Source organism: Bufo bufo, chromosome 6, assembly GCF_905171765.1.
Source record: "Bufo bufo chromosome 6, aBufBuf1.1, whole genome shotgun sequence".
Lineage (NCBI taxonomy): Eukaryota > Metazoa > Chordata > Amphibia > Anura > Bufonidae > Bufo > Bufo bufo.
The window spans coordinates 336,585,382-336,610,117 of NC_053394.1; the positions used below are offsets into that span (position 1 = coordinate 336,585,382).

Genomic DNA, 24,736 nt, shown 5'->3' on the forward strand with positions numbered 1-24,736 from the left:
ATGTGTGCCAGAGTCCCAACAGACAAGACTTCGCTGTCATCATCAGGAGGATGACTCTCAATCTCCTCATCCTCTTCCTCCTCTACGGCCCATCCACGCTGAACAGATGGAACAAACCAGTGTGCCGTCAGGGAAATGTAGCGTCCCTAGCCAAAAGCACCTACCCCTTGGCAAGGGAGATTGCTGCAAGGGGGTGCTCCGGGAAACAGTTGCGGGCCTGTTTAGTGTGGCCCGCCTTCTCCCTTTAGCCACCCCACTGCCTCTTCCAGCCTGTTGCGGTGCTGTGGATCCCTCCCCCTCTGTACTAATGTCCTCGCTCGGCTTGCCACCTTCCCAGGTTGGGTCAGTGAATTTATCGTCCACCACCTCCTCTTCCACTTCCTAACAAAAACCTCACTTATTGACAACTGAGTCTCATCCTCATCATCAACCTCTTGAGACACTAATTGCGGTTGACTTTTTGGCAACTGTGTCTCATCATCATCATCATCCACCTTGTGAAACACAAATTGCCGTTCCCCACCGCCATCTTCTTTCTGACTGTGGATGCTCCAGAGTTTGGGAATCAGGGCACAAGATCTCTTCATGTCCCTCTTCAGAAAACCGGACGTGTGGCCACCCTAGTGTGGAGAGACTGAGTGGGATTTAGTGTGTATAGCATTGGGGCAGAGTAGTTGAATTTTTTATTTTTTTTGCATAGGTGCGCAAATAATGTCCCAGTCTGGCCTTTTTATATATTAGGGGATATGCATGTTATATATCCCTGCCTGTCACAGCACTCCTAGAATAAAGTCACCATCCCTGCCAGGTATATAATAGTAACTGCTATACTTCCTATAAATTGTTAATGTTATATAGAAGTCAGTGTAGTAAATCAGATAAAACGACACAAAAACGGAATTTTGGGAAAAAAAAAAAAAAAACTTGTGCCCCGTGTGAGGATCGAACTCACGACCTTCAGATTATGAGACTGACGCGCTACCTACTGCGCTAACGAGGCTCTGCAAAAATCTCCTGATCCACAGTACTTGAGTGTACACCTAATGACCGATCCTTAGCTCTTTCAATAGGGATTTGATTAATCTGTTTCACTCCAAGTTATTCCGCCGCCATAGACAGATCCTCGGCTGCCCGGGCTGTATATCTACGGTCTACCTACCTGCTGCTAGCTACATGCGGCACTGATCAGCAGGAGGGCGGAGAGAAACCTGCAGTGTACGCTTCATACCACAAGATGGCGCTTCAAGTTCAGCAGATTCCAGCCTCCCCCTTGGTGACGTCATAATGTTTGTTCCAGCGGCGCAGCACGGTGTGAGCTCAGAGGCTCGGGCAGAGGGCACTGGGCACTAGGAGGACTAGGGAGGGCAGCACTGGGGGCAGAGAGAAGACGAGCGGCCGGGTAGACACATCTGAAGACCCTATCTGGACTTGCTTGGAGTCGGGACTGGTAGAGCCCAAGATGCCGTCAGAGCGGCCTTTTAAGCACAGGAGGAGCTTTGGTGAGTGCATTATTTGTTATTGTGCCTGGACTTTCTAGGGGCCTGAATGTCACTAATGAGCCAGTATGGCATGATGCCACCCATAGCCATGACCGCCATCGATAACTGGGGGCCATTGCAAACGGAATGGATGCCATTGCTTCAAGTTTTTTGTTTTTGCCAATCGATGGGTCGTGATTGATATGGGACACCAAGACGACATCGCCCGGCGTATACAAAATAGTCTGCGTCGCTAGAATACATATTTGACCTGTTGAGAAGGTAATTAAAGGGAAACTCCAACAAAAAAAAAAATTAAAATATTTTTTACGAAGTCCTTTAGATTCACTTACATTTTTTTTTTTGCTATGACTTGTCAGTAGCTTGTTAGCGGATGCCGCTGGTAGTGGCACGGGGGGGAACCTCCATGTTCCTTGTGACCACCGTGTCCCTCATGCTTACTGATAGGTGCCCTAAAAGAGGAAGATGGCCGCCAGTCTCCAAAAGCTAGAGCGGCGGTATGACTGATTTTGTATTATTCCCACTTTGATGCCATTTTGCCATAGTGATGTCACCACATGACAGTGATATGTCATCACTATGGGCGGTAGACCGTCGAGGATCATGGGAAAGTGGTAAGGTGGGTATATTGGAAAGTTTCTGCTTTCAGTATTTTGATCCCATACACCACAGCTCAGAAGCCCCCCAATATTCATAATAGACATAGGGGGCGGTTGTTATGACGAGCAGGTGGCAAGAATATCCTTTGTCCCTCTCCTAACCTCACAGATGATGACATGATGGAGTCCAGAAGTTCTGGTTAAATCCGAAATCAACTGGGCCCAAAAAAACTCAGCATTGACACTACACCTTATAGTTTATTTTGTGCTGTCCTCATGTTCTTTACAGCTTTATGACCGTCCTATAGTCCACAGTATTTGATAGTTCAGCGCCTTGCTGTGTACGTAAACACAATGACCGGCTGGGACTGGAGGAGTTAATATGTACTGTCATAAATATACTGAACGTCAGAACGTTTGCACCTGGCAGGTGACGTGTGCCCCCTGCGCCCTCACGTGGTGTTTAGTTTCTTGTTATTCACATTTTTTTCCTGTGATTACTCAAGTATGGAATCTGGAATGATCACTTTTTAAATTAGGCAGGTAGGTGCGTCTCCAGTATGTAGTCCACCTGACATAAACCACAGTAATTAGCTGGAGCTTCCTCTGGATAGGGGGTCTGGAAATATGTGAAACCTGAGGTCTTATTGTAGAATAATCAGATTTTGTCCCTAGTTAATTATTTCCAGAATCTGTACGTCTGTAGCTTACAGAGACCAGGAGATAGAGGGATCCTCTGGAGACCAGGAGATAGAGGGATCCTCTGGAGACCAGGAGATAGAGGGATCCTCTGGAGACCAGGAGATAGAGGGATCCTCTGGAGACCAGGAGATAGAGGGATCCTCTGGAGACCAGGAGATAGAGGGATCCTCTTGTGTCACCTTGCCGGCAGTGACTCGCCACCAGTTGTTGAGCTGCAGGGTACAGTCTGTCCTGCTCTGGTCTCCCACTAGCGATGGGAATTGGGGAGCCAGGTGTATAGAAAGCCGGTCACAGAAACCACCAGCAAGTCCTTCTGTAAACTGTGCCCACCAGAGATCACCCCGTAAACTAAGACAACCAGAGAGCTCTCCCCATGTTACCATGAGCCCCCTCCCTGGTAAACAGGGCCCGCCGGAGAGCCCCCTCCCTGGTAAACAGGGCCCGCCAGACAGGATCCCACCTTCACTGTGGATGTTTTGCCCTTGCATACCCTTTGCTACTTTCCTAAGCCTGGCGTCGTGTAGACGGCCTTGTATATGCTTCTTGCTGTGGTGTTCTGTTTACACCTGATTTAGACACAGAAGCATGGCAGCCGTCCAGAGCATATCCTTCCTCAGGCTCAGCATGACGCCTGCTCCCTTCCTCCACACGGCTATTTTCATCTGTGGACTCTCTATCTGCTGTTTAAACATGATCTCTGCCACTCCTGGGAAAACTCCAGGAACTAAGATATTGGGTCGGGCTGGAGGCTGGTGTTTTCCCCTGAAGAAAACTGCTGAATCACTTAGTATAATACTGCGGTCAGGTTGTGAACAGTTCTGTACAGTCAGGACCTGGGTCTCATCAAATATGGCCACCATGATGGCTCTCAAAAGCATTGTCCCTCAACATCTCTACTCCTGAACAGCAAATTATACCGCAGAATGGGAGATCTATCCCTGCACAACTTGGGAGTCTGGGAAAGCTATGATGGATCCCTTGTGTAACATATTTAAAAGGATCCTGATGGATTTAGTTGACTTTAGGAATATCACTGAGCAGTTCCACCATGGCTGGAGCCATATTGACTTCTTCAGTGGCTCGGCTTCTGGTATTTGCCCACCCTAGGGCAATGTAGTATTTCTGATGCATTAAATATATTTAGTTGTCCAAGGGATATATATTTAGTAGAGGAATCTGTCACCTCACATCTATTGAAGTCTATGCATCTGTTAGATGCCCTTAAAGGGATTTTCCAGGATTTTGATATTGTAGACAGGGTTGGGTAGCCAGTACTTATTGATGATCTATCCTCAGAATAGGTCGTAAATATCTGATCTATGGGGTCCGACTCCTGGCAGCTGTTTTGAAGAGTACGAGCACTGCTTCCTCTTCAAGATGGTGCGCGTCCTATTTAAGCGCTTGGAATTACCCTGTCAGGAGTCCGACCCCCACCGATCAGATGTTGTACTGGCTGCACAACCCCTTTAAGTTTCTGATGTTCTTTTACATTTTCCGCTAGTGTACCTTTGGTAACAAATTCTTTCGAAAGCCTGAAACCAAAACACAGAATCTATGAAGTAGTCCCGATCTCACAAGACTGGGTTAACACATGATGATGGCACCATGTTTTAGGACCGTGCCAGAAAATGCAATCACTTTATTGAAATGCACTTAGGGGTTCTGGTAGAGTAGTGTGTGAGTTGCCGTCTCCCTGGGTGGGTCTTCTCCAGTTTTTCCAGGTGGAAATATTATAGGTTTTATAGCAAATGGAAGAATGTCAATTGCATTATCACCTCTGGAATTGTACCTTTTATTATAGTGGTGACACATCAGATAAAATGAAATCTCACGTATCAGGTTGTTGAGGTCCACTTAAGCTTCAGGCCCGTAGGAGATCGGAGGGAACCTAATACATCACGAGGCTTACTGAAGACTTCACAAGGGAAATCTGATCTGATTAGGCTGACCATATGGTCATTTGCTCATCGAGAGGACCAGATACACATTTCTTGTCCCTGAAAACACGAGGATCTACATAATACATAGGAAGAGAGGAGTAGACATTATTCTCCTTTAATCTGATGGTTGGTCTATCTGCTGAATTCTCCTGATATATGATATAGTGGACGCCTACCAGATGGTCGTGTCCATTCAGTGTGACTTGTTCCTTTACACTCGGCTACATCTCAAATCAAGTTGCTCTTGACCGCAGGTACACACACGTGCGGGAGGAGATTTATCAAACTGGTGTAAAGTAGAACTGACTTAGTTGCCCATAGCGACCAATCAGATTCCACCTTTCATTTTCCAAAGGAGCTGTGAAAAATGAAAGGTGGTATCTGATTGGTTGCTATGGGCAGCTAAGCCAGTTATACTTTACACCAGTTTGATAAATGACCCCCACAATCTTATGAACTAGAATTTCGCCAAATAGTTCGGTCTGAAAGCAGGCTAAAGGTGCGCCAAATTTATCACAGGGGTTTAGGCTGGATAATAAATTTGGTGCATGGCTAACTCTACAACTGCTCTTGGTTGGTTTACCTTGAGCCCAAATTTGTGTGCTAGCATTTTGTTGTTGCATCTTAATACATGCTTAATACTTAATACGTTTATGCTAAGCCTCACCCTCTTTCCAGCAAGGCACGGTGGATGATTATTATTATTTTTTTTTTTTGGCACAGTTGCTTCATAAATAGGTTTAAAACTTGATGTGACATTATACACCAAAATATGCTAAATTTTGCAGCATTTTAGGACTAGGCACAATAGCATTGGTGAGCCATTATGTGAAAACTGGCGCACTAGCCTCCGTTTCATCTGCACTAGGCCTGCAGCCTATCAGAGGAACGGGGAAGGGACACGCCTCTCCCTCCCCTGCCCCGCCGCAGCACTTTCAGCTGTATCGCTGTCCTGAGGACGGCGATACAGAGGACTATGGAGATGAGCGCTTCCACAATTTAAGCGCTCTTCTCCCTGTGCCCTGCCGCCCCCCACGTCACCAGTGGCCAGCAGGGCTCAAGAGGCAGCTGCCCCTTTTGCCCTGCGTTAAAGACGGCCCTGGCTGTACTAGCGGCGGCTGTTAGTGTTTTAAAAGGAAATCAGCGGGGGGGGGGCGAGGAATAACCTAGGGGCGGGGGCAATTGTAGCGACGGCTATGGTTGGCGCTGTCTTGTGATGACGTGCCCTGGCTAGAGGGATGTCAATGCAGCCAAAAAGGGGCCAGCCCAGAATGACTATTGGGAAGAGTAACAGCATCCCTGGTGGTAATGATCGCAGTGTACCGCCGCCTGCATCACAAATAATCAAAGTGATTGGGGTCACCAGCTTAAATAATTTTTCTGTCTTTTTCTTTTCCAGCGGAAAGATGTGCTGAGGTTCGTCAGATCCGCGAACAGCATCCCAATAAAATCCCAGTGAGTATCCTACATTACTAACACTAGGAGCTTTGGGCATTTTTGGGTCTTCAAATTAAGGCCTTAGGGTACTTTCACACTAGCATTGTTAGAATCCGGCAGGCAGTTCCGGCAACGGATCAGGCAAGCCGTATACAAACTGATCCGGTTAAAAAAATTTTTTTTAAAGATCAAAAGCTAAATTAGCTCCTCCTATATCCCGGCGCAGACCAGAAAACCGCTCAAATACCGTACAAGGGGCGGAACGGAAGACATCCTGATGCATACTGAACGGATTGCTTTCCATTCAGAATGCATTAGGACAAAACTGATGCTTTTTTTCCGGTATTGAGACCCTTTACTGGATTTCAATTCCGGAAAAGAATAACGCTAGTGTGAAAGTACCCTTAGGCTAGGGTTACACGATGACATGTGTCGCACCAATGTCGTGCGACATTACCTATAATGATTGTCTATGGCATTGATGGCGAACCTATGGCACGGGTGCCAGAGGTGGCACTCAGAGCCCTCTCTGTGGGCACCCGCACCCTGGAAAAAGTCTATGGTGTACCAATATACTCTGGACTTTACCAGCCATTCATCAGCGCTGGGCACACTATGGACAGCACATTGAATGTAGGCAGGTCTTATACTTAAATGATAAAGTACATGGAAAATATACTATACTGGACTGTAGTATTCAGGATAAATTGCCGTGTTGGCACTTTGCGATAAATAAGTGGGTTTTGGGCTGCAGTTTAGGCACCCGGTCTCTAACAGGTTCGCCATCACTGGTCTATAGTGTCGCACTGCGTCATACTGCGACATGACAGTTGCATAAAAATCTATCTTGGATGGATTTTTTGTGACTGTCGTGTCACAGTGCGACACCATAGGCTAGCATTACAAAAAATGTCATGGACACATGTCGTCGTGTAGCCCTAGCTTTATGGACACAACAGAGCCATGTTCTTCTAGGCCAGGGTTGGGCAACTCCCGACACTCCATCTATTGTGAAACTACAACTCCCAGCATGCATACTTGCTCTGCTCTTCTAAGAACTCACATTGAAATGAATGGAGCATGCTGGGAATTGTAGTTTCTCAACAGCTGGAGTGCCGAAGGTTGCTGATCCCTGTTTTTGGCGAATATAGCTCATTGTATGGTGCCCAATGGAGTGTACTATGAATCCAACAACTTTAACCCCTTAGGCTGAGTTCACACGGGCATTGTAATGCGTTTTGCAGAAGTTCGGGCTTGGGATCGGTGTTCTGTAGATTGTATTATTTTCCCTTTATAACATATCAAAGGGTTTTTGGAACCGCGCTGCTAGAGACTATGTCTCCCGGTCAACAGTGGATGGCAAAAGGGTATCAGCCCCTCTCCTCGACACCCAAAAGATCCGATCTTCCCCAGACCTCCTCCTCTGCAGGGTTTAAAGAAGATAGGCAGAATAGTGAAGCACCCTTTGCAATCTTTTTGTAAAAGGTTTTATTCTACTCACAAAAGTCGGTAGACAAAAGGCATAAAATACAAATCAGTCGTCACGTTCCTGCCCGACCCGGGTTTCGCTGCCTCGCTTCTTCAAGGGCGATAACTGCGCATGCTTGCAGTCGGGCCCTTTAAATAGCCCAGCTGGTCTCATTACACAAGCCGGTGTAGTTCCGGACCATATACCAAACTTCCAAAAGCAACAGTTACAAATCATACATAATAAAATCATAGTCGACGGTCCTTAATACAATCACATCAAAGACATTAGACTAAAATAAAAGAGAATTTTCTCTCACTATTACCAATTCATATATATACCCTTTCGGGTTACCGCAATTACATACATTCAGTGCATATCTTCAGCCTCCTTTCAAAATTACTACCCCACATCATAACCGTATCATCTAGTATCCTAAATTGATTCAACTTAATCTACAATATTAATAATACCGTCCCCTGGGCTCCGCCCACTCCTGGAGCGTTGTTCATGTGTTCTCCACCCACTCCTGGAGCGTCATTCAGGTGTTCTCGACCCCGCCTCCACCGCCCACATCACGAAACGCCACTGTCCAATTGAACAGGCAGGCCAACCTGACGTCACTCAAAGGTCCTTAAGAGGCCAGGTAGAGAACAGCCGAACGACGCTACCGGTGAGAACACTTTATATTATACATGGTTTCAAATCAAATTCAATGTTTAGCCCATTGGGTTGTAGGGTCCCTAGCTGGTAGATCCACTCTACCTCTTTTCTATTAATCTGCGCCAACGAGTCCCCTCCACGCCAGTGTGGCTTAACAGTTTCCACTCCAGCAAATTTTAAGCCCTGCAGATTTTTTCCGTGCATCAGTTTAAAATGAGCTGACACACTGTGGGTCATCAGGCCTTTTTTGATGTTCCATAGGTGTTCTTGTATCCTAACCTTCAACTTCCTAACCGTCCTACCCATGTACTGGAGCCCACAAGGGCACTCCAGCACGTATATGATGCCCTCATTTTCGCACGAACAGTTGCTTCTTATGCAAAATTCAACCCCATTCTTTTTAGATACCATATGGTTAATGTTTCTCTGCCGTTCTTTTGAATTCCGATTTTTACAACCTGCACAAAATCCGCACCAAGTAAATTTTCCTCCTTCTTTATTCATCTTTATATTCACTGGGGGAATGGCACTGTGCACAAGTTTTTCTCTAATGCTAGCCGCTTTTTTGAAAATAAAAGAGGGATTTGCGGGTATTGTTTTCCCTATTATTGGATCGTTCTTTAATACTCCCCAGTTCTTTTTCACCATTTTTTTGATATTATCAGACATGGAGCAAAACTTAGTCACAAACGAAAACCTATAGTCCCTATCCACCTTTTTCACTTTTCCTTTCATGTGTTCCTTTCCTCCCCCTTTTTCTATCTCCACATTTTGTATGCACTCATCTAGATTGGCCTCATCATAACCTCTTTCCACAAATCTGTTTTTTAACACCCCACATTGTGTTCTGTAGTCACTCACTTCTGTACAGTTACGGGCCATCCTCTTGAACTGACCTTTCGGTATGTTCCTGAACCATGGGCCGTAATGACAGCTCTTCATATCAATGTAGGAGTTAACATCTGTTTCTTTGAAGTATGAACTTGTTATGAAGCGGCCATCTTCCATCCGGATACACAAATCCAAAAAGTTGACACTTATATTACTGATTTCCCCCACAAATCGCAGGTTCCAATCATTATTGTTGAGCTGGGAGATAAAGGACTCGAGTCCCTCTCTCCCTCCAGTGGGGGAAATCAGTAATATAAGTGTCAACTTTTTGGATTTGTGTATCCGGATGGAAGATGGCCGCTTCATAACAAGTTCATACTTCAAAGAAACAGATGTTAACTCCTACATTGATATGAAGAGCTGTCATTACGGCCCATGGCTCAGGAACATACCGAAAGGTCAGTTCAAGAGGATGGCCCGTAACTGTACAGAAGTGAGTGACTACAGAACACAATGTGGGGTGTTAAAAAACAGATTTGTGAAAAGAGGTTATGATGAGGCCAATCTAGATGAGTGCATACAAAATGTGGAGATAGAAAAAGGGGGAGGAAAGGAACACATGAAAGGAAAAGTGAAAAAGGTGGATAGGGACTATAGGTTTTCGTTTGTGACTAAGTTTTGCTCCATGTCTGATAATATCAAAAAAATGGTGAAAAAGAACTGGGGAGTATTAAAGAACGATCCAATAATAGGGAAAACAATACCCGCAAATCCCTCTTTTATTTTCAAAAAAGCGGCTAGCATTAGAGAAAAACTTGTGCACAGTGCCATTCCCCCAGTGAATATAAAGATGAATAAAGAAGGAGGAAAATTTACTTGGTGTGGATTTTGTGCAGGTTGTAAAAATCGGAATTCAAAAGAACGGCAGAGAAACATTAACCATATGGTATCTAAAAAGAATGGGGTTGAATTTTGCATAAGAAGCAACTGTTCGTGCGAAAATGAGGGCATCATATACGTGCTGGAGTGCCCTTGTGGGCTCCAGTACATGGGTAGGACGGTTAGGAAGTTGAAGGTTAGGATACAAGAACACCTACGGAACATCAAAAAAGGCCTGATGACCCACAGTGTGTCAGCTCATTTTAAACTGATGCACGGAAAAAATCTGCAGGGCTTAAAATTTGCTGGAGTGGAAACTGTTAAGCCACACTGGCGTGGAGGGGACTCGTTGGCGCAGATTAATAGAAAAGAGGTAGAGTGGATCTACCAGCTAGGGACCCTACAACCCAATGGGCTAAACATTGAATTTGATTTGAAACCATGTATAATATAAAGTGTTCTCACCGGTAGCGTCGTTCGGCTGTTCTCTACCTGGCCTCTTAAAGGGTTTCTATCACTTCGTTTCACCTATTTAGCTTTCAGACACTAGCGATCCGCTAGTGTCTGCTTTATCTAACCATCCTAATATAAGAGCTTATTGTCCTGCCGTTTAGCTAAAAAAATAACTTATATAGATATGCAAATGAGCCTCTAGGTGCTATGGGGGCGTGATTAGCACCTAGAGGCTCCGTCTACCTTAACAAACTGCCGCCGCCCAGCGCGTCCCTCCAGCCCGCCCATCTCCAGCTGAAGCGATCCTCTCCGTGCGCGTCTCTGTTCTGCGCATGCGCAGTGAATGTCTGATCGCTTCCCTGCTCAGACATCTCCACTGCGCCTGTTCCTCGGAGCACTATGACGTCATCGGCGCAGGCGCAGTGGAGATGTCTGAGCAGGGAAGCGATCAGATATTCACTGCGCATGCGCCGAATACGAGGAGCATCGCATTCCGGAGGAGATGGGCGGGCTGGAGGGACGCGCTGGGCGGCGGCAGTTTGTTAAGGTAGACGGAGCCTCTAGGTGCTAATCACGCCCCCATAGCACCTAGAGGCTCATTTGCATATCTATATAAGTTATTTTTTTAGCTAAACGGCAGGACAATAAGCTCTTATATTAGGATGGTTAGATAAAGCAGACACTAGCTGATCGCTAGTGTCTGAAAGCTAAATAGGTGAAACGAAGTGATAGAAACCCTTTAAGGACCTTTTGAGTGACGTCAGGTTGGCCTGCCTGTTCAATTGGACAGTGGCGTTTCGTGATGTGGGCGTCGGAGGTGGAGGCGGGGTCGAGAACACCTGAATGACGCTCCAGGAGTGGGCGGAGCCCAGGGGACGGTATTATTAATATTGTAGATTAAGTTGAATCAATTTAGGATACTAGATGATACGGTTATGATGTGGGGTAGTAATTTTGAAAGGAGGCTGAAGATATGCACTGAATGTATGTAATTGCGGTAACCCGAAAGGGTATATATATGAATTGGTAATAGTGAGAGAAAATTCTCTTTTATTTTAGTCTAATGTCTTTGAGGTGATTGTATTAAGGACCGTCGACTATGATTTTATTATGTATGATTTGTAACTGTTGCTTTTGGAAGTTTGGTATATGGTCCGGAACTACACCGGCTTGTGTAATGAGACCAGCTGGGCTATTTAAAGGGCCCGACTGCAAGCATGCGCAGTTATCGCCCTTGAAGAAGCGAGGCAGCGAAACCCGGGTCGGGCAGGAACGTGACGACTGATTTGTATTTTATGCCTTTTGTCTACCGACTTTTGTGAGTAGAATAAAACCTTTTACAAAAAGATTGCAAAGGGTGCTTCACTATTCTGCCTATCTTCTTTAAACCCTGCAGAGGAGGAGGTCTGGGGAAGATCGGATCTTTTGGGTGTCGAGGAGAGGGGCTGATACCCTTTTGCCATCCACTGTTGACCGGGAGACATAGTCTCTAGCAGCGCGGTTCCAAAAACCCTTTGATTTGTCTAAACCAGTGTGAGCGACCTACCACACTATTCCGGGACCAGCAGCAGCGCAAGTAACTGTCCGTGTTGGGACACAGGACTGACTTTCTGTTTTTGTATTTTCCCTTTATAACATGGTTATAAGGGAAAATAATAGAATTCTGAATGCAGAATGCTAAGTAAAACAGGGCTGGAGGGGTTAAAATAAATAAATAAATAATAATTTAACTCGCCTTAGTCCAGTTGATAGCGCAGTCCGGCTTCTCGTCTGTCTCCTTTGTTGAACAGGACCTGTGGTAAGCATTAATTACAGGTCAAGGACCTGTGGTGACGTCACTCCCGTCATCACATGATCCATCACCATGGTAAAAGATCATGTGATGACCGGAGTGACGTCACCACAGGTCCTTTACCTGTAATGAATGCTCACCACAGGTCCTGTTCAGCAAAGGAGACAGAAGGAGATGCCGGCATCGCGATCAAGTGGATTAAGGTGAGTTAAATTATTATTTTATTTTTTTAACCCCTCCAGCGCTATTTTACTATGCATTCTGTATTCAGAATGCTATTATTTTCCCTTATAACCATGTTATAAGGGAAAATAATAATGATCAGGTCTCCATCCAGATCGTCTCCTAGCAACCGTGCGTGAAAATCGCACCGCATCCGCACTTGCTTGCGGATGCTTGCGATTTTCACGCAACCCCATTCACTTCTATGGGGCCTGCGTTGCGTGAAAAAACGCAGAATATAGAGCATGCTGCGATTTTCACGCAACGCATAAGTGATGCGTGAAAATCACCGCTCATGTGAACAGCCCCATAGAAATGAATGGGTCGGGATTCAGTGCGGGTGCAATACGTTCACCTACCGCATTGCACCCGCGCGGAAATCTCGCCCGTGTGAACGCAGCCTTAAAGAGGTTATCCAGTGAATAAAAAGGTAGAGCAATTCAATGGTTATATATATTTTATTTTCAAGTTTGGCCCATCTTCCAAACATAACTTAGGGCTCTTTCACACCTGCGTTCTTGTCTTCCGGCATAGAGTTCCGTCGTCGGGGCTCTATGCCGGAAGAATCCTGATCAGGATTATCCCAATGCATTCTGAATGGAGTGAAATCCATGTCTTCAGTTCCGGAACGGAACGTTTTTTCCGTTCCGTTTTTTGGCCGGAGAAAATACCGCAGCATGCTGCGCTTTTTGCTCCGGCCAAAAATCCGGAACACTTGCCGCAAGGCCGGATCCTGGGTGCCATAGTAACACTGAAAGCATTTTGAAGACGGTTCCGTCTTCAAATGCTTTCAGTACACTCGCGTTTTTCCGGATCCGGAGTGTAATTCCGGCAAGTGGAGTGCACGCCGGATCCGGACAACGCAAGTGTGAAAGAGGCCTTAAACGGAGCAATGTGTCTCATAGTGGCGGCAAGATATCCCATCTGCCCGTCATACAGTCCTGATCAAAAGTTTAAGACCACTTGAAAAATTGCAAAAAAATCATATTTTACATTGTTGGATCTTAACAAGGTTCCAAGTAGAGCTTCAACATGCAACAAGAAGAAATAAGAGTGAGACAAAACATTTTTTGAGCATTCAATTAATTGAAAATAATGATTAAACTGAAACAGGCTGTTTTTCAGCTGATCAAAATTTTAGGACCACATGCCTTTAAAAGGCCAAATCTGTGCAAAGATGTGGATTCATTGTCATTTTCTGTCAGGTAGTCACATGTTGTGATGGCAAAGGCAAAAAAACACTCCCTTTTTGAACGTGGTCGGGTTGTTGAACTGCATAAGCAGGGTCTCTCATAGCGCGCCATCGCTGCTGAGGTGGGACGCAGTAAGACAGTCATTTGGAATTTCTTAAATGATCCTGAGGGTTATGGAACATAAAAGTCAAGTGGAAGACCCAACAAAAATGTCATCAGCACTGAGCCAGATGATCCAATTGGCTGTCCGTCAAGACACTGGACGATCCTCGACCCAAATTAAGGCCCTTACTGGTGCTGACTGCAGCCCCATAACCATAAGACGGCATCTGAGACTGAAGGGCTTCAAAAACAAAAAAACGTCTTCAAAGACCTCGTCTCCTTGAACGCCACAGAACTACTCGTTTGGACTTTGCAAGAGAGCACCAAACATGGGACATTCAAAAGTGGAAGAAAGTTTTATTCTCTAATGAGAAAAAATGGAACCTTGATGGTTTCCAACGTTACTGGCATGACAAGCAGATCCCACCTGAGATGTTTTCTACGCGCCACAGTGGAGGGGGCGCCATAATGGTCTGGGGTGCTTTTTCCTTCAGTGGAACAATGGAGCTTCAGGAAGTGCAGGGGCGTCAAACGGCCGCTGGCTATGTGAAGATGTTGCAGAGAGCATTCCTCATGACTGAGGGCCCTCGTCTGTGTGGTAACCACTGGGTTTTTCAACAGGACAGTGCTACAGTACACAATGCCCGCAGGACAAGGGACTTCTTCCAGGAGAATAACATCACTCTTTTGGCCCATTCTTCGTGTTCCCCTGACCTAAATCCAATTGAGAACCTTTGGGGATGGATGGCAAGGGAAGTTTACAAAAATGGACAACAGTTCCAGACAGTAGATGGCCTTCGTGCAGCCGTCTTTACCACTTGGAGAAATGTTCCCACTCGCCTCATGGAAACGCTTGCATCAAGCATGCCGAAACGAATTTTTGAAGTGAAAAACAATAACGGCGGAGCTACTCATTACTGAGTTCATGTTTGGAAGTTGGATTTAGTGTTTTTTTTTTTTTTTTTGAGGTATGGTCCTAAACTTTTGATCAGCTGAAAAACAGCCTGTTTCAGTTTATTCGTTGTTTTGATTAAATTGAATGCTCAAAAAAAGTTTTCTCACTCTCATTTCTTCTTGTTGCATGTTGAAGCTCAACTTGGAACCTTGTTAAGATCCAGCCATGCTAAATATGATTTTTTGCCATTTTTCAAGTGGTCTTAAACTTTTTATCAGGACTGTATGATGTCCCCTCAGGCTTGCCCCAACCCATTAGACGGAGTGCACTGCTCATTTGGACAAGTTGCCTGCTCCTTTCTACAGCGCTGGTGCACAGTAGGCCTGTAAGCAGGCACTTTGTCCAAACAACCAGCTCACTCCATCTAATGGCATCATTTAAAGGCGCCGTCCCATTATAACAACTTTTCTGCAGAAGCTGAATGGTGGTGGCGCACATATGTGACCATAGCTACATTCAAACTGAGGTGTGAGCCCCAATGGTTGGACCCCCACCGATCAGACGCTTATCGGGGACAAGTTGTCTTAATGGGACAACCCCTTTAATATTACATGTGATGTACTGAGAAACTTAAAGAGGACCTTTCACTAGAATAAAAAATCTAAACTAAGCATACAGACATGGAGAGCGGCGCCCAGGGATCTCCCTGCACTTACTATTATCCCTGGGCGCCGCTCCGTTCTCCCGGTATAGGCTCCAGTATCTTCATATGTTCGACTCAACTGGGTGGAGCCTGCCGGCGTCTCCTTCTCCCAGGCTGTAGCGCTGGCCAATCGCAGCGCTCAGCTCATAGCCTGAGAGGTTTTTTTTTCTCTCAGGCTATGAGCTGAGCGCTGCGCGGAGAACGGAGCGGCGCCCAGGGATAATAGTGCAGGGAGATCCCTGGGCGCCGCTCTCCATGTCTGTATGCTTAGTTTAGATTTTTTATTCTGGTGAAAGGTCCTCTTTAAGGTTTTTATGGGTAAAGGGGAGAAAAAAACGCAATTTGACCACTGTTTTTGGACCATGGATTTTTGTGTGGTGAAAATGATCAAATTAAGGACTACATTTTATAGTTTTGGCATGTTTTTTACATGACAAAAAAAACTTTATGCCGCCACATTTTGAGACCCATAACTCGGTTTTCAGTTGATATTGCTGTGTGATAGCTTGTTTTTTGCGGTATGAGCTATGGTTTTTATTGGTATCGATTTGGGGTACATGTAACTTTTTGACAATGTTCTAGTACATGTTTTTGGGAAGTGAAGAGACCTTTTCAGATTGCAATACCATATATATATATATATATATATATATATATATATAATTATATAATTTTTTTTTGTTTTATTGTTTCTGTTTTTTCCCTCTATATAGGAACACATTTTTATTTTAATATTAGTATTTTTCTATGTTTTATTTTTTTTCTTTATTTTCCTGGGACTGTGCGTCACATGTCGTTAAGGGGTAAATACCTCCATTTAAAAAGGGGTTTCTGAGATTTTGTAACTGATGACCTAGCCAGAGGATAGGGATGAGCGAATTGACGTCAGATGAAACTTCCGAAGTCGATTCGCATAAAACTTTGTTCCAATTAGAATGTATTGGCTCCAATGAGCCGAAGTAATAACAGTATCTGATTGTAGGGGTCTGACACTTGGGACCCCCCACTGATCAGCTGTTTGAGAAGTCACCAGCGCTCATAGTAGCGCCGTTGCCTTCTCCAGCGTTTCTTAGGACGTGTGACATCACATTCATTGGTCACATGGCCTAGCCGCAGCTCAGTCCCATTTAAGTGAATGGGGTTGAGCTGCAATACCAAGCACAGCCATTATACAATGGACGGCACTGTGCTTGGTGTGCTACTGCCGGTAGCTTCTCAAACAGCTGATTGGCGGGGGTTCCAGATGTCCGATCGGATTTCACTGATCAGATACCGATGACCTATCCAAAGGATAGAAAAAAAACCACAGTGCAACAGCACTCTGCAAACCAAATAAAGTACAATAATGCCATAGTAATAGAAAATATTCTGGTGCTAATGCTATGCTTATTTTGTAAATTTGAGATTATTGGCAAATACATTTTATACAAAATTATTTGGGCCTGTCTGCCAAACGTCAAGGCGATCTCTGTAAGATAGGAACCTAACACTAAGGCCCCCTTTCATGGTCCGCCACATGGTGATGGCTCATGTGACGGACCATGTGATGAACGTAGTGATGTCATCAAAGGTCCTATTCCTCACACAACAAGACAGAAGAGATGCCGGCTGCGCGAACAAGTGGATTAAGGTGAGTTAAATTATTATTTATTTATTTTTAACCCCTCCAGCCCTATTGTACTATGCATTCTGTATTAAGAATGCTATTATTTTCCCTTATAACCATGTTCTAAGGGAAAATAATAAAGATCGGGTCCCCATCCCGATCGTCTCCTAGCAACCGTGCGTGAAAATCGCACCGCATCTGCACTTGCTTGCGGATGCTTGCGATTTTCACGCAGTCCCATTCACTTCTATGGGGCCTGCGTTGCGTGAAAAACGCACAAAATAGAGCATGCTGCGATTTTCACGCAACGCACAAGTGATGTGTGAAAATCACCGCTCATGTGCACAGCCCCATAGAAATGAATGGGTCCGGATTTAGTGTGGGTGCAATGTGTTCAACTCGCGTATTGCACCCGCGCGGAAAACTCGCCCGTGTGAAAGGGGCCTAAATGCTACCTGTTATGTGCCATAGCAACCACCATAAAACGTCTCTTGGTGCCAAATGACTTCCAATGAATGCAATGAGAGTCCACTCTATACCTCCCCTGGTGCCAAAAGGCTACCAGGGAGAGCAGGGTACAGCTTTATACTTACACTAATTAAAATTAGCCACCAGGAGAGGTATAGAGTAGGCTCAGCATACATGTTGGTACCTGCAGCCCCTGAATTTAATGGAGGCCATTTTGGCACCAAAAATGATAAGCAGAGTGGACCCAGCATGCATGTGGAACCTGCACTCCCTGAATTTTATGGTGGTCGTTATGGCACATAACAGGTAGCATTTAGTGTTAGGTTCCCGTCTTAAAGAGATCACCTTGACGTGTGGCAGACAGGCCCAAATAATTTTGTACAAAATGTATTTGCCAAGAATCTCAATTTGACAAAATAAGCGTAGCATTAGCACCAGAATATTTTCTATTACTATGGCCTTATTGTACTTTATTTGGTTTGCAGAGTGCTGTTACATTGTGTTTTTTTTCTTTGTGTTTCTAGCCATGCACCTGCGCATTGGGATTTGCTGACTGACCCCCTTTTTCTTTGCTATTCAGAAGATGGGTCACCAGTATAAAAGTCTCGGAAAACCGCTGGAGGCGTACAGAGATATAGTGGCCCCATAGAATACTATAGGTGCCATATTCTAGTTCTGTACAGCTTGGAGGGTGAATGGGGACCTTAACCTTTTTACAATTGCGTAGATGTTTCTATATAATTATTCTGTAGCCTCACTGTTTTATATAAACACAATTGTACAATGAATCCGAGGAGACTGGTCCTTTTCTGGTTCTGATAAGTGATTTCATATTGCTATAATTATGAGACACAAAAGGCCTTCATGCATCAGTGTAGTCATGAGTCTGTGGTGAATGGACAGGCGGTGTGATTTTAATAAAATAATGGCTGCTTCCGCTGTGAGAGTCTTGTATACTTTATGAAGTAATCTGAACGGCTAGTTTTGTTCTTGTTCCTTTGTTTCCAGGAAGACCATGTTAACCCCTTAAAATGTTTTTTTTTAAAAATTTTATTTAATTTTTTTACTCCTTTTTATATCGATAGGCCCTCAGTAGCTGATTAGTGGGGGTCTGGCACCTTGCACCCATTGTGTAGCAGACGGAGTTGCTACTCCTGAACAGCTGATCAGTGGTGGCGAATGCAGGGCTTCAGACCCTCATCAATCACGTATTGATTCCTGAGGATAGGACATTAATATCGAAGGATTGGACAGGCAAGGAGAAAGGCTAGTTCGGCCCTTTAAGGTGTATTCTCATCTGAAACATTTATGGCTATCCACAGAATAGGTCATAATTGCCTGATAGGTACAGATTCCTCCTATAGGACCTGCACCTACCTTTAGAACGGGGGTCCGTTAGCAGCTACATCCGGGCTGGGTTTACAGACACCGCATATCACATCAAGCTACTCCACATCTCACAAGCTAAAGATCTAACCTCTGTCCTTTTCTGTCTTTAGGTTATTATTGAGAGATACAAGGGAGAAAAACAGCTTCCAGTGTTGGATAAAACCAAATTCTTGGTGCCAGATCACGTGAACATGAGCGAACTGGTGAAGATCATCAGGTATTAGAAATATTAATGTCTGCTAGACATGATATGCCATATGGACTGATGGGACCCCTCCGGCATTCCCCAGACCATCCATTGACTGTGTGAAGTGACTTTATCTCCTCTTTTTTGTTTTCCCATTGGAATCATTACTTTTTGACTATATTTTTATATTTTCTTTTTCTTCCTTAGGCGTCGACTACAGCTGAACCCGACACAAGCCTTTTTTCTGCTGGTGAACCAGAGGAGCATGGTTAGCGTGTCCTCTGCCATCTTGGATATATATGAGCAGGAGAAGGATGAAGATGGCTTCCTGTATATGGTGTATGCCTCACAGGAAACCTTCGGCTAATGAACCCGCCTAATAATGAGTGTGCACACGGCTGAGCTGACAACCACGTATATAGTAAGACCTGTGCACACTGACCGTGATGTGTGAACACACTTTTTTCCACCCTGATATGTTTACACGCACATAAGTACTCTCCAGTATGATTACACGGACATTCCACTTGACTTTGCACGTCTACGTGTGTAGATCTTCACCCACCCGTATGCACTTGTTCTCCCATTTCTACTTCCATAATTACACTCTACCCTGCATGTGCTAATGCTTCCACCTCTACTGTTAGACATATCTCTTTTCTTATCCGTCATCTCTAGGCTGGAGGTGGGGACAAAATTAGAACAAGATTTTGAAGTAGCACTCCCACAAAAATGTTTATTCTCTAACCTGTTAGAAAGTTGCATGATGTAAACTATATTGCAGGTAATCCTCTTACCAGTGACTGTATTTGTGAGTTATAACCTCCCTTCTGATGCTCAGCTGTGTCATGTAAATTACATTCTTCAGACTCTCCAACTGACACAGGACAGGAAGTCAGTTACTTCTCTATTCATTCCTATGAGACTGAGCGTGAGGCCCCCCCCCCCTTCCCCCGTAGGGACACATAGAGAAACTGGCTTTCTGTCCACACGTAAGGTGATGTTATTTGGATTGGTCAGAGTGCTGGTCACGTGACACAGCTCAGGATCAGAAGGGAGGTTATAGCTCACAGCAACAGTCTTTGGTAAGAAAATTACCTTTACTACAGATTACGTAGTGCTACTTTAAGTGACACACATACCGTCAACCCCCAGCTAGTCCCTGTATACACACTGTGTGTCTTGTGGATTTGACAAGTGGCCGCCATTTGGACCTTCCCTTCCTGACATTTTTAACATACGTTTTTTTACGGTTTTAAACTGAAACTCGTCTTGGTTCTGTAGAAGTCGTAGATTAATGTCTCAAGGCTTATTCCTAGGTGTGAAAATATTACTGCCAGGACGAGGCCTTGCTATGGAGACGTAGGCCCCCTTCTCCATCCTGGTAAAATAGGCTACACTACTGTGTACCCTGTACTTTGCTATGTACAATATAAAAAGTACAGCAACAGCTATGGTTTCTGGTGTTTGTATAGTCTTGTTCACACTTTCCATATTCTGGCATAAGTTGCGAAGTATACTACAAGACTGATACACTTTGAGGAAGATTTATCAAACCTGTCTAAAAGAACAACTGTCTTTGTTCCCCATAACAACCAATAACAGCACAGCTTTCATTTTACCAGAGCAGTTTGAGAAATGAGAGGTGTGCTGTGATTGGTTGCTGGGGGCAACATAGACCATTTTCGATAAACTGGGCCCAAAATGTATTATCTGCGCCCTCTACGCCTTAAGTGAGTCGCTAAAACCGCTGGCTGCCTATGCATTCTGCCACTCTTCTCTGGCAGCTCAGGCTTCTGGGATTTTAGCCATAAACTTGGAACTGGAAACCCATGGCTTAACTGAAACTGGTTTAAAGGAACCCTGGCTTAGTTGCCCATAGCAACCAATCAGAGTCCATCTTTCATTTTTCAAAAGGGTTCTGAAAAATGAAAGGTGGAAGCTGATTGGTCGCTATGGACAACTGAGTTTTTCTTTGCACCAGTTTTGCTAATTCTCCCCTCAATGACCGAAAAAATGCATCAAAACTGTCTTGCCCATGGCAACCAATCACAGCACAGCTTTTAATGTTTCACACGCAGAATTCAAAATGAAAGCTGTGCTGGGATTGGTTACCGTGAGCACCTAAAAGTTTTTACTTTTAGACAGTTTGATAAATCTGTACATTGGTAGTACCAGTCTGTTGTGTGAACTTAACCCGCCGGACACAATCCGTACAAGATTGCCAAAATGCATGCACCGTTTTACATCGAGCATGACTGTGGCCTAGTTCTTGCAGCACATCATGAGAGCTATGCCAGGCGTCAACCCTGTATAGTTATTTTAGGGTTAAACTCAAATCTGATAATTGTACTTAATAAAAATCAACAAACCTTTCTAGGGGCAAAATTGTTTTGTACAGGTTCTAACTTCCCGACGTCCCCGTCCTGTTATAAATGTACTGATTTTATGTTTATACTGTTAGCACTTTTATCCTTTTTCAATCATTTCCTGTTTTTTTGTTATGTATGGAACATATGCTGAGTGACAGTATAACCAAACACCCTTCTGAAATCCTGCAAAATGTAAAAATAAATAAAAAAAATGATGTATAAAAGCTGATGTGTATATAAAGAGGGATGTATAAAGATGAATAAAAATGTAAATGTAACACTCGTGGTACTTCCAGTTTAATCAATAGAAGTCTACAGACAGAAGTCATTAAGTGTCATCTGTCAGTAGGATCAACCCTATTAAAGCAGTCATAATGCCTGGTAGGGCTGAACGTGGTGATTAATAACCTAGAAAACCACAGAAATAAGATAAAAATGCACTTTGTAAAGTAGATGCAAGCATTATATATGGACAAACTCCTCACTCTGATATGATAAAATCTGAGACACTTGGCCAATATATTTTGATCAAAACACATCTGTGCCCGCCTACCAAGCGCCAAGGTGGTCTCAGGCCATTGGGCTTCTATGTTCAGGAGCGCAGACCCCGCACATATGGTGTGCTGCCCCTAGTCACCTCCATGTGCATCAAGCAACTAATGGGGGGGGGGGAGGAGTAAGCACACCTATATGTACCACCTAATCAAGGCGCTCTATTGGATAAGAAGGGCAAAAGTGCAGAGGAATGCTACTCCCAAGATAAATAGGTGCGCATTCACACTTGAAGGTGCCACTCCCTCAAGCAAATACTACAGACAAAAAAATTCCACAGAAAAAACTAAGATAAAAACATCCTGCAAGGTATGATATACAAATGTGCGGATGTCCCTGGCCATATTATTGAAGAAAACCTACAGAAATAAGATTATAATGCACTTAGTAAAGTAGATGCAAGCATTATATATGGACAAAGTGCGGCGTCTGCGCTCCTGAACATAGAAGCCCAATGGCTTAGGTAGGTTTAGCGTAGGACCCGCCTGACCTGAGACCACCTTGGCGCAGGGTAGGCGGGCTTAGATATTAATGACCTAACCCCCACCGATCAGATATTAATGACCTAACCTGATGTTGGGTCACCAATATTTTAAGTGCACCAAGGGCAGTCCTAGGCATTCGGAACACCTTAGTTCCTTCGCTATGTATCCCTGGACACCCACCTCCACCTGGGTGCCTCTCCCTGTCAATTAAGTGGATGGGGGAGTGCCAAGGGAAGCAGAACAGAAGCACTAAGGTTCCCCAAGCAGATAGGGCCTGTCCTTAGTGCTCTTAAAGTGAATCTGTCACCAGCGGCCTCCCTATCTGTCTGCATAGACACACAGCTGTGGTTCACCTGATTAAAACGCTGTTTTTCTTTTGTTGATCCAATGCTCCACTCCTGCCCTTCCATGGCAGCTTTGATTGACAGGGCCAAGCAGTGGTCAAACAGCCAGGTAAGGGCTGACCCCAGTCGGAAGCGGAGCTTGGGTGCAACGAGGGCAATGAACATGCCATGATTGCACCAAAGGCCTAATTTGCATATAAATAAAGTAGTATCATAACTCGATAGCGGAGCTTCGGAACAACAAAAGAAAAACTGTGTTTTAATCGGGTGAACCTCGGTCATGTGTCTATGCAAACAGATAGGTAGGTTGCTGGTGAGAGATTCCCTGGATCAGGGGAAGAAAGTAATGTCTTTAACCAGCAGGGTCAGCCTTACAAGGCATTATGACTTTTTTCATAGGATTGATTCTGCTGACAGAAGCGCCAGGAAAATCTAAAAGAAAAACAGTTTTCGTTGCCCAAAACCACTAATTCTTATAGTGCTCTTGAAAAATGAAAGCTGCACTGTGATTGGTTGGTATGGGCTTCAAATAAATCTGCTCTACTTTGTTGAGGCGGTGAAAGGGCTAATCTTGTGGCCGCTGATTCAGCACTGTACACATGCTTTAATAGAAAAGGCAGGCAATCCTGGTGCCAGACCTCCCCGTACCTCTAAGCTCAGGATTTTGACTTTTTTTTTTTTTTCTTTCTTTGAATTAACATATTCATGGTTTGGAACAGGTTGAATTTCACTCATATATTTTTTTATTTTTTATTTTTTTTACTTTGCTATATACTGTTTCAAGGGGTTGTGTCACTTCAGTAAGTGGCATTTATCATGTAGAGAAAGTTACTACAAGGCACTTACTAATGTACTGTGATTGTCCATATTGTCTCCTTTTGCTCCTTTTTCATCGCATTATACACTGCTCGCTACCATGGTTACGACCACCCTGCAATCCAGCAGCGATGTTCGTGTCTGCACAATATAGGAAAAAGTTCCGGACTCTGGTGATCAGGACTGTGGGAGCGCACATAGGCTGGTGCTTTTTTTCCTGTAGTGTGCAAGCACGGCCACTGCTGCTGGATTGCAGTGTGGTTGTAACCATGCAAACGAGCAGTGTATAATATGATGGAAAAATGAATCCAGCCAGCAAAGGAAGCAATGTAGATAATAACTATACATTAGTAAGTGCCTTATATTAACTTTCTCTACATAATAAAGGTTTTTAACTACCTCCTGGCACTTTCTCTCATCATCCATCAATATGAAGGCTTTACACAAAGAAATTTGAAACCAGAATGATTTATTATATATTTTTTTTTTGTGCCACATTATTGTGACCTTTTATTTTTGCTTGCACTTTAGCTTCTTTTTTCTTTCACTGCCATATTTGTTTGCACTTTCTTTTAACTAGCTTATTAACCTTAAAGACATTAGGCCTCACAATTCAATAAATTTCAGTTGTGTGCTGTCTGTTCTCCATGGACAGTACAGGTATCATGTGTTTATTCTCACGTCAGTGGAAAAACAAAAAGCTATACAGACCTTTAGTCTGTGATGTAGAACAAATACACCCATTGAAGTCTATAGGTTCATGCAAATCATTGACAGAACACGGATGTCCATCACCAAAAAACAGGACCAACAACAGACCCTTATTGGACATCTTCACGAATAAAAGACTGACTGTCTTGTCACAGACATCAGCGCTGTGCCGAATGTGTGAATGAGGCCATACATGTGGACATTATAGAGGGAGTTCCCAAAAAAGAGCCCTTTCAAGCAAAACTCTCTGGAGGACTCATTAGAATTGGGACTGTGTAATACCACATTTCTCCTGCAGTGGCCACTGTAGGAGATATGTTTGGCTGAATGCACATTTGACGGCTGATCACAGGAGGTTGAAGCTACTGCACCCATTCTCTACATTTAGAGATGTCCAGGTGAAACCTCCTTTAAAACTTTTTTTTTTT

At 44.2% G+C, this 24,736-nt stretch overlaps 1 protein-coding gene and 1 non-coding gene across 2 annotated transcripts; one reads left to right on the forward strand and one right to left on the reverse strand.

Moving 5' to 3' along the window:
- Window positions 1-927: 927 nt before the first annotated feature.
- Window positions 928-1,000, reverse strand: TRNAM-CAU. The gene has a single exon. It is a non-coding gene; the product is annotated as a tRNA-Met (tRNA).
- A 283-nt stretch (window positions 1,001-1,283) lies between these two features.
- Window positions 1,284-20,163, forward strand: MAP1LC3A (microtubule associated protein 1 light chain 3 alpha). Its single transcript, XM_040438176.1, has 4 exons — window positions 1,284-1,499; window positions 6,140-6,195; window positions 18,952-19,058; window positions 19,236-20,163. Exons 1-4 carry the CDS (start codon window positions 1,460-1,462, stop codon window positions 19,393-19,395), a joined length of 363 nt encoding a protein of 120 aa, XP_040294110.1. The 5' UTR covers window positions 1,284-1,459; the 3' UTR covers window positions 19,396-20,163.
- The last annotated feature ends 4,573 nt before the right edge of the window (window positions 20,164-24,736 follow it).

What these genes read in the sequence shown, in the direction of transcription:
- MAP1LC3A (XM_040438176.1), top strand. Translation starts at nt 1,460, where the DNA reads ATGCCGTCAGAGCGGCCTTTTAAGCACAGGAGGAGCTTTG. An exon ending in AGCATCCCAATAAAATCCCA is followed by an intron (nt 6,196 to 18,951) that starts GTGAGTATCCTA and finishes TTCTGTCTTTAG; the next exon opens with GTTATTATTGAGAGATACAA. An exon ending in GAACTGGTGAAGATCATCAG is followed by an intron (nt 19,059 to 19,235) that starts GTATTAGAAATA and finishes TTTCTTCCTTAG; the next exon opens with GCGTCGACTACAGCTGAACC.